The sequence below is a fragment of the Leptonychotes weddellii genome, chromosome 6 (assembly GCF_054177405.1).
Source record: "Leptonychotes weddellii isolate Sample4059 chromosome 6, ASM5417740v2, whole genome shotgun sequence".
Classification (NCBI taxonomy): domain Eukaryota; kingdom Metazoa; phylum Chordata; class Mammalia; order Carnivora; family Phocidae; genus Leptonychotes; species Leptonychotes weddellii.
Genome location: NC_138374.1, coordinates 51220862 through 51230753, shown reverse-complemented (window position 1 = coordinate 51230753; position 9892 = coordinate 51220862). Strand labels below are relative to the sequence as shown.

The 9892-nt window shown below is 52.4% G+C and overlaps 1 protein-coding gene across 1 annotated transcript in view; it reads left to right on the top strand.

Annotated features, from left to right (window-relative positions):
* The first annotated feature begins 207 nt into the window (after positions 1–207).
* HK1 (hexokinase 1) overlaps positions 208–9892 on the top strand; it is a 64606-nt gene continuing 54921 nt past the window's right edge. Inside the window, exon 1 of the mRNA XM_081824144.1 lies at positions 208–407. Coding sequence (XP_081680270.1) covers positions 345–407 — 63 coding nt within the window. The 5' untranslated portion in view covers positions 208–344. The remainder of the gene's footprint in view (positions 408–9892) is intronic.

Below are 9892 nucleotides of genomic sequence, written 5' to 3'. Positions count from 1 at the left end.
CCCGTGGGGGATTTCGCAGCGCCGCCGCCCCCTTTCCGGCGCGGGAGGGAGCGGCCGCCGCGCCCCCCCGCCCGGGCCCGGACGCCGCCGCCTGGCGCTGCAGAGGCGGGCGGCAGCCAATGGGCGCCGAGGAGGTGGGCCGGCTGGCGGCTGTCACCCTGCCGGGGACGGGAGCGCGGAGCCGGGGAGCGCGCGAGCCACCGCCTCCCGGGCCTTGGGGGTGGAGCCGCGGCTGGAGGAGGAGGAGGAGCCGCCGAGCAGCCGCCCGAGGACCACTGCTCGCCCGGGCTGCGGAGCACCGACGCCGGCCCCACGCCCGCCGCCCCGCGTCCGCCGCCGTCAGCATGATCGCCGCGCAGCTCCTGGCCTATTACTTCACCGAGCTGAAGGATGACCAAGTCAAAAAGGTGAGACCCCGCGCGCGCCGCCGCCCGGCGCTCTGCCCGCAGCGTCGCATTCCGGCATCCGCTCGCCGCCGCCGCCTCCATCCTCCCGCGCCCAGCCTTCCCCAGGCCGGCACTGCTTGGACTGCAGGGCGGGAGAAGCCTTCGCCCTGCGATTCTGCCCGGGATTGTGTGTGTGGTGGGGGGAAGACCCCCGAGACCGGGCTGCGTGCTACAGTGTCCTTGAGCCGGGCTGTGGATGTCAGACGGGCCCCCGGGCCACGCGGGGAGGCGCCTGAGCCCGGGGACCGGTGGGTCGGTCCGCAGGGCCTGTTCCGAAGGTTCTGAGCGCCGTGGGCGGAGGAGTGATTACAGAGATGTTGGGGAGCTGAGTGCGCAGCAGGCGGGGGTGCCGGCTGGAGGCCGGGCATCCCATATTTGGGGTTCCCCGCGGAGGGCGCCGGGTGTCCCGGAGAAGCTCTCACCCCGGCTCTACCCGCTGTTGCGGCTGCCCCTTAATCTGGGGACAGGGTGACCCGCCCGGCTTCCCGGAACGGGGAGGGGTGCGGAGGCCACCGGAAACTTTGCTCATAGGCCTCAGGTCCGGAGCGGCATGTCTGAATGGAATTTTTTATTCCTCTACGTGACTGCTCTCTTAAACTGTAATTTCCAGCCAGCGCAGGGAGCTTAAATAAGAGACTGGTCTTTTGAGTCGGATGGAGGCCTTCGCATGTATGCCTGTGACATGTGTGTACTCGCACAGGGATGCATCTCCCTACCCTAAGGGGTTGCTGCCTTGGACATCTGTCTAGCAGAAAATACTGTCCACTGGCAGGTCTTAAAGGTGTATCTCTCCCTTATGCCAGCCCTGCCACCATGTTTGTAAGGAACAGCCTAGGTGGTGAGGAAGAGCGCCCATTTTACCAGTCCGAGGCCTGGCACGGGCCCCTGACCCACCCACACCCACCATGGGTGACAGGAGGACTGCTGGAGTAAGCTGGGATGGACAGTGAACCTGACTGTGGAGTTCAGACGAGGGAAGTACCCACAGGTGAGAGGCGGGAGCGTAAAGCCACAGGGTGTTCACTCAGTTCTCTTCCTACCTACCTAGGACAACCCCCTCTGGCACACTAGGAAGTAGGCCTGCTGCGGGCAGTGACCTCATCAAGGTCACCCGGTGAGTTAGAGGCAGAGCTAGGGCGGGTCTCTCTCTCCCTCCCTCCCTCCCCTGGGAACCCGGGCTCCTACTGGAAGTCAGCTGAGGGGGAGGTGCTGAGACAAAGGCCCTGGGGATGCTGCTTGGATCCTGGGTCCTGTGCTGAGTGGGGACCTGAGTAGGGCAATTAGGAGACAGGCCTGGAAATCTGCCATCGCCCCTCATAGCTAGGAGCAACAGTGACTTTAGAGTTGTCCCACTGTAGGACTTCTGCTCATTGCCAGGCAGCACGTGGAGCTTACTCTGGCCACTGAGCTCAGGAGCTGTGCCTGCCTCCAGGTACATTTCACGTTCTCCTCAGTGGTGGGGTGTGCCGTTGATGTCCTTCCCATTTCCAGTGGGGAATTTAGGCTACAGATGAGTTCACTGTCCTTCCCCTGCATGTGGCGCACACTGTAGCTCAAGACAGCAGATCCCTGGGATGGGGGACCCAGATGACCCTTCTAAGCTTCCACCGGCCATACCCGCCATCACCTGTGTGGTCTCCAGGGCCTATGTTGGGTTGAGGTTTGGACTGTACTCAGTAAGAATTGTTTTATCAGGCACTCAGTGTTGACTGTGGCCTCCCTCGAATTCTATCCACCAGGCTCCCTGAGGCATCTGGGTGTGTGACTTCTGATTCAATTGGTCGTCCTCAAATCCCTTCTGCTCTGAGATTGGGATCCTGGCATTCCCTCCCCACCCTCTGCTGGCCTCAGAACATTGCTGGAGGAGGGTCTTGAGGCCAAAACTTCCACACATACTATTATTGGCCACGGAGAGTTTTAAGAACGAGATGGCTTTCTTGCACACCACTGGGGACCATCTTAAACTGCTTTCTATGGGGGGGATGTGTGTGTGTGTATTCCCGCCAGAGGATCACCTTGGTCTGCATTATGGGCTACGTGGCATTGCCATCCATGGGTGTGGTCACCAGGAAGCTTCCTGGGCCTCCTGAGAGCCTAGTGGACACGCGTTCCAGTGGCCTAGTCAGCTTTCCCCACCCCCACCTTGCAGAAGCTGGGGGACTGCATCTTCTCTCTTGGAACTCAAGACTTGGTAGAGAGCGGCCCTTTCTACCCACTGCTTGCTGTGAAAAGCCTGGGTGGGGCCGCAGGACTGCAAGGCCTGTTCTTCTTGCCGAAATTGGGCCCTCCCTGCGACCCAGTGGGGACCCAGTGAGGCTAGCCCCCCGCCTGCCTACCCAGCCAGCGTGGGTAGCCATGATGAGTCAGCCCTTCAGCCCTAGGCAGGCTCTGGGGCTCTGGAGACAGCCCTGGCACCCCCCACTAACCTTCATTCATTTTCTTGCCTTCTGGCCTGGGGATAGGAGGAAGGAAGATGGGATGGTGCCAGGGAAGGTTTCTTCGGGATTGCTCAGGATACAGAAACGGGTTATCATTTCTCTCTCCATTGCCTATAAGACATGTCACTAATTCAATTTCATAAATATATCCGGGGTTGAAACAGGCCAAGTGCCTGGCTACCTGGTGTGGAGCCCCATTTACCAGACTGTCCCTTCATGATATTGGTTAATGGGGTGCTGGGAAAAGCGTGTCCTGGCATTAGACTGAAATAAGTACAAGACATATTTTCCTTTTACTCTCCTAGTGCCTTCAGCAGGAAAGGGAAGGCATGTGTGTGTTTGTGAAAGATCCCATTCATCAGAATCCCAGACATCTACTAGTTCTGCAGCTAGAGACTGGGTCCTTTGACCTCCAAGTAACTTTTAACAGGCCTGTCACCTTGCCTGCTTCTTCCGCTTGGCTTCGCTGTTAGGAGCCTGGAGGAGGGTGACGGTGTGCATAGTGCTTTGTTTGGGAGAGAAAGAGGAGTCCAGCAAGGTGAGAACTTGGCCTCTTAAGAAGGACTAGCTTCCCGGGGTGCCTGGCTGGCTTAGTCGGTAGAGCATGCGACTCTCCATTTCAGGGTTGTGAGTTTGAGACCCACATTGTGTTTGGAGATTACTTAAAAATAAAATCTTAAAAAAAAAAAAAAAGGAAGAACTAGCTTCCTTTCCTCTAAGTTTGTCAGAATGGTGACGAGTGGGTTATCTCTGAGTGGGATCCCCGTGACTCTAAGTAATCCCCGTTAGCAGGTGAACAAACAGGTGCGATTTGTCCGACAGCTGAACTCAGTAGTACTGGGCCCAGAAAGGTGGGGGAGAGTATGCTTAGCAGTTAAAGGGCTACCCACGGTTTATTTTCTCAGAGCTCATGTGTGCCAGCTGCAAAAGCAAGCATAAAAAATTGCCCTTTCCTTATTGATCAGGGATGAGGGAGAGGAGGGTTAGAAAATTATGAAAAATACCTCAGATACCTTTAGATCTGGTGTTACACAAATGTCCAGGAAGAGCCTCACTTCTTGGTGAATCTTCATTTCATAATCCTTGTCCCTGCTACTTCAGATGTCTTCGGAGTTCTCCCCCCCCCAAGAGAAGCCCCAGCGCTTCATTTGGTTTGATAATTTGGGACCTTCGTGAGGGAATAAACTGGGAAACCGGGTGGGTATGAGGGACTTTCACATCTGGCCATGCTCTGCCGTCCTCCCACGCTCCTGCTGTTTTCTGGAGATGGCATGGGCAGCCTTCTCCAAAAGAGACTGATTTGGTACTGTCTCCGCGTGTGTCTGCAGTCAGGGATTCCTGCTGGGTAGAATTAGCCCCTGGAGTCCGTTCTGAGCATGCCTGGGGACGCCCCTGCAGACAGCGGGGCAGCCATACCCCTCCAAGGCCGGAAGCAGTCATGGCCAGACTGCTGGCACCTGCTTATTGCTTTGAGGACCTTTAGAATCCAGTCTGGTCATGGGAACTCAGTAGTGTCTTTGGAAGACGTTTGAGTCCTTTATTATGTGCACAGGGCTGTGCAAGGCTGGGGTGACGACTACAGACTTGGTAGACATGATCCCTGTTCCCCTGGAGCATAAGTTATGATTTGCTGTCTTACGACAAGTGCAAAGCACAGAATGCCCTCGCAGTTGGGGGCCAGGGGTCAGGTCATGGGTGGGAAATCACTCGCTCAGGAGTGGCTTAAAGCCAGGCTCTAGGTGGACAAATGGGAATATTATACTTAGAAACTTTGTGAGGGAGAGTCAGATGGATAGTTCTCAAAATGTAGTTTGCTCTCTCTTTAATGGCTTGTTATCTCTGAGCATCCCAGTACCGTTTCTGGCTGTCTTATCAGATATCAAGTGTGTGTGTGTGTGTGTGTGCGCGCGCGCGCATGTGCCTGTCTAACAATACACACAAATGTACAACATGCTTGTGTGTGTGTATGCTTTCAAAAACCTCCTGAGAGGTTGTGAGGACAGGAAGTAGTATTATTCCTGAGTGTCCCAGAGCAGCGCCTCCCCTGGGCATCCCGCCGCCTGCCCTTTGTGCTGCAGACCCAGGCAGGGATTTTATTCCTCATTTAGAAACAGGGACTGGAGGTCCCATGGAGAGAGACATGGTTTTCTCAAGGTCTTAAGACAATCTGGAATGGGGTCCAATGGGCTCTTCTTACTCCTTCTGCTTCTTTCCTTTAGAAGAAAAATCCATCTTTGTTGATTTTAATGATTTAACTTGGAATCTATATTTTAATTCTCTCCCCCACGAGTCAGTATGTAGGAGTCAAATTTTATTTATTTATTTTAAACACTTTTTTTTTTTTAAGATTTTATTTATTTATTCACGAGAGACAGAGAGAGAGAGAGAGAGAGAAGCAGAGGGAGAAACAGGCTCCCAAGGAGCAGGGAGCCCGATGCGGGACTCGATCCCAGGACCCTGGGATCATGACCTGAGCCGAAGGCAGACGCTTAACCATCTGAGCCACCCAGGCGCCCTGTAGGAGTCAAATTTTATTACGAAATATCTGAGGTGCATAAAAATGAGATTTGAGATTAACATTAACAAACACCTGTGTACCCACCACTCAGCCTGAGAAGTTACAGACAGTTACAATTACATTAGAGAAGACTGGAAGCCCTGCATTCCCATCTTCTGTCCCATTCTGTTTCTCCTTCCAGAGAGCGCCTCTGTCTTGTTTTAGATGTTTCTTATTTCCATGCATGTTTTTATGCCTTTATTACATAGCATGTATCTATAAACAGTGTATAGTGTTACTTTATGTGGTTGTAAGCTTTTGTAAATGATGCTATACTCTATGTATCCTTCTGCAATTCGCCTTTTCCACCTCAGTGATCTATCTATCTTCGGGGTTTTTCCATGTTGATCCATACACCTGTGTTTCATCAATTTAAACTGCTGCATGCTCTTACGTTGTGTGAATATACCACAATGTATAATTTATCTATTGTTTTGATGGGGATTTGGGTTTCTGATGTTTCACATTACAAACAGTGCCACTGTGATTCTTCTCACGCACGGCTCCAGTAGACATGCGCGTTGCTCTGGGCTCTGGGCTGTCCATCTGGGATGGAACTGCTGGGCGGAGGAGTGTGTGCATCTTCCCATTTTCCAGATTTTGTCAAATTGCCATCCCCCGGGGGTCCTGCCACTTCATACTTCCATCAGAAGTTTGTACAGGTTCCTCTTGTCCCACACTAACCCTCGGGACGGTCAAACCTGTAACATGTTTTAGTAGATAATTTTTTTATAAAGATTTTATTTATTTATTTGTCAGGGAGAGAGATTGAGAGAGCGAGCGCACGCACACAAGCAGGGGCAGCAGGCAGAGGGAGAGGGAGAGCAGGCTTCCCCCTGAGCAAGGAGCCCGATGCGGGACTCGATCCCAGGACCCTGGGATCATGACCTGAGCCGAAGGCAGACGCTTCACCGACTGAGCCACCCAGGCATCCCAAGTAGATAATTTTTTTTTTTTTAAAGATTTTATTTATTTATTTGAGAGAGAGAGAAAGCATGAGGTGGGGAGGGTCAGAGGGAGAAGCAGACTCCCCGCTGAGCAAGGAGCCCGATGCGGGACTCGATCCCGGGACTCCAGGATCATGACCTGAGCCGAAGGCAGCCGCCCAACCAACTGAGCCACCCAGGCGCCCCCCAAGTAGATAATTTTTTAAAGAGTCTCTTTCTTCCCAGTCATTTCCATTCACATTACAGCACTCGAGCTTAGTTTAAAATTAGCCATTTCCTCATTTACCATATCAAGCAGAGCCCTTGTGAGGTTGACAGCTCTCGTTGAGAGCCGTGCCAGCCCCATTGACTGCTGCTGGGACGCGAGCACGCTCCCGAGGAGGGGGAGTAGGCGCAGGGAAAGGCGGGGAGGGCTCTCTGTGGCCCCCCGTGCTCCAGTGTGGGAATCCGTTGTACTTTTCCGGGAATTAAAACATGCACGTGGGCTTCTGCCCACACAGCCTTTCCCTTCCTGGGTGGAGCCAGGCGCGGCTGGCTTATCAGTCCCCTAAATGTGCCCGCCTCTGTTAGAGGACGCTCAGGCCCGCGGCCTCCCTGACTATCTTCCGTAAAAGGAGAGGGTGACCGTGCCCCACTGCAGGACAACTGAAATGCGAAGTGTGCAGCCCAGCCATTTGCAAACCGAGGTCCCTGCTCCGGGGCGGAAAATGTCGGATCTTGTGTTCATCTGATTCCAGGCTTGGTTACAGGCCACAGACGCTGACACCTGAAGGGGACCTCGGAGGGACATTGAATGCCGACTAGGGGCCTTTCTTTCCTAACACAGGTCTTATTTCATCATCAGTATTTCTTCATGGAATGCCTGTCACGATTCACCGCTGGGTACTGTGCTGAAGGCGATACATCCCCACAACGCCCCTGTGTGGGGGGTACTGTTATGATCTCCACTTTTGGAGAAAGACCCCGAGGCTCAGATAGGAAACAGAAGAGCCCCGTTATTTTTTTAGTGGAGGTATAATACTCACAGTGTAAAACTCACCATTTTAAAGTGTACAGAGTGGCTTCAAGTACATTCACAAGGTTGTGAAACCATTACCACCATCTGATTCCAGAACATTTTCATCAGCCCCAAAAGAAACCCCGTACCCATTAAGCAGATAGTCCCCATCCCACCCTCACCCCAGCCCCTGGCATCTACTCATCTACTTTCTTTTTTAAAAATGGATTTACCTCTGGGGCGCCTGGGTGGCTCAGCCGGTTAAGCGTCTGCCTTCGGCTCAGGTCATGGTCCCAGGGTCCTGGGATCGAGCCCCGCATCGGGCTCCCTGCTCAGCGGGAGGCCTGCTTCTCTCTCCCTCTGCCTGTCTCTCTGCCTACTTGCTCTCTCTCTCTCTCTGTCAGATAAATAAATAAAATCTTTAAAAAAAAAAAAAACACATAAAAATGGATTTACCTCTTCTGGACATTTCGTATAATTGGAATCATGCAGTATGTGGCCTTTGTGTCTGGTCTTTCACTGAGCACCATGTTTTCAAGGTTCGTCCATGCTGTAGCATGGATCAGTCTGTCGTTGCTGAATAATATTTAGTTGTATCCGGATACCGTGGTATGTTTATGCATATGTCAGTTGATGGACATGGGGTTATTTCCACTTTGGAATAATGTTGCTGAGAATATTTGTGTGCATGTTTTTCCTGTGTGGACATATGCTTTCATTCCTCTTGGGCATATGCATAAGAGTGGCGTTGCTGGGGGAGCCCCTGTCTTTATCCACCTGGAGAAAGGCACCGTCTCCATTTAGAAGCGAGGAAACAGAGACCCCCCCCCTCCCCCCCAGCAAGGGGTGAAGTGACTTGTTGAAGACCACACAGTTCATTAGTAATAGGGACAACACTACCTGGTCCGCTGACTCAGAAACCCACGTTCTGGGCGCCTGGGTGGCTCAGTCGCTAAGCGTCTGCCTTCGGCTCAGGTCATGATCCCAGGATCCTGGGATCGAGTCCCACATCGGGCTCCCTGCTTGGCAGGAAGCCTGCTTCTCCCTCTCCCACTCCCCCTGCTTGTGTTCCTGCTCTCGCTATCTCTCTCTCTGTCAAATAAATAAATAAATAAATCTATAAAAAAAAAAAAAGAAACCCACGTTCTTCCCACCATACCACACCCAACCCCTCCCATTTTGTTGTTTAGGGAAACAGAGCCAAGGAGGTTGAGAGATGAGGCAGAGAGATGAGGACCTCCCCCTGCCCCCAGGTTCCCCAGACCTCTTTCTCTCCTTCCCCTTCCTCCCCATCCTCCCCATCCTCCCCAACACCAGCGCTTTGCTTGCCCCCCTCCCCCCATGTCCCTCCACCTTTGCTCAGTGTTGATGAACTCCCTCCACTTGGGAAGGAAATTGGCCCAGTAAAGTCATTTACAGTGAAATGTTAGGGATTTCCCATTTTTCAAATTTCTCCCTGTACTCTTTCTATTTGTCTTCCCCCCCATCCTTGTTTGCATTTAAAAGAGGACCCCCACCGAGGGCAACGCCTAACCTGCAAGAAGAACCCCTAATGCTCTTGTAATGCCTAGTCCTGAAGATTATTCTCTCCCGCAGCCTCTGCCTGGCTGCGCTTGTAAGCGGCTAGTTTCCTTGATTGGGGTTTGCCTTCAGCCCTGTTACTCGATCTGCCCTCATTTCTCTGGTGTCTCCTGGTGCCTTCTCTGATGTCTCTCTGGGTGGCTGGGATGAGTGGAGTAGGAGACCCAGGCCACTGTTGTCAAGGCACCACGTCACCTTTGCAAAGTTCTGTTCTATTTACAACGTACTCTCACGTGCTCGATTTAGTTGAGTCCTTCCAGCCAACTTGGACGTAGGTATTTCTTCCTGCATCTTACATATGGGGCAGCTGAACCTCAGGAAATGAAATTGACATGATCTTGGTGGCCAGAAAGCGGTAGGACCAGGAGAGGAATTGCAGGTCTGTCTGACACCGGTGGGCAGATCTCACCGTCCCTGCAGAACCTGGACCGTGGTCCAGGGCTGCACGCTTCCAAAACAGTACAGGGCAGCAGCCTGCAGTAGAAACCATCACCCAAGGCTCCCAGACTGGGGATGCTAGAGCTATGCTGTCCAGAACAGTAGCCGCTAGCCGCACATGGCTACTGGGCACTTGAAATATGGTGAGTCTGATTTGAGATGTGCTCTTAAGTGTCAAGTACGCACAGGATTTCAAAGACGTTGTATAGCAAAAAGATATATAAACTATCATTAATTATTTTAAAAGCATTGTTTGCCTGTGGGAATAATATTTTGGATATATTGGGTTAAGTACAATGTTATTAAAATTAATTTCACCTGTTTTTCTTTTATTTATTTATTATTTATTTATTTATTTTTTTTAAAGATTTTATTTATTTATTTGACAGAGAGAGAGATAGCGAGAGCAGGAACACAAGCAGGGGGAGTGGGAGAGGGAGAAGCAGGCTTCCTGCCAAGCAGGGAGCCCGATGTGGGACTTGATCCCA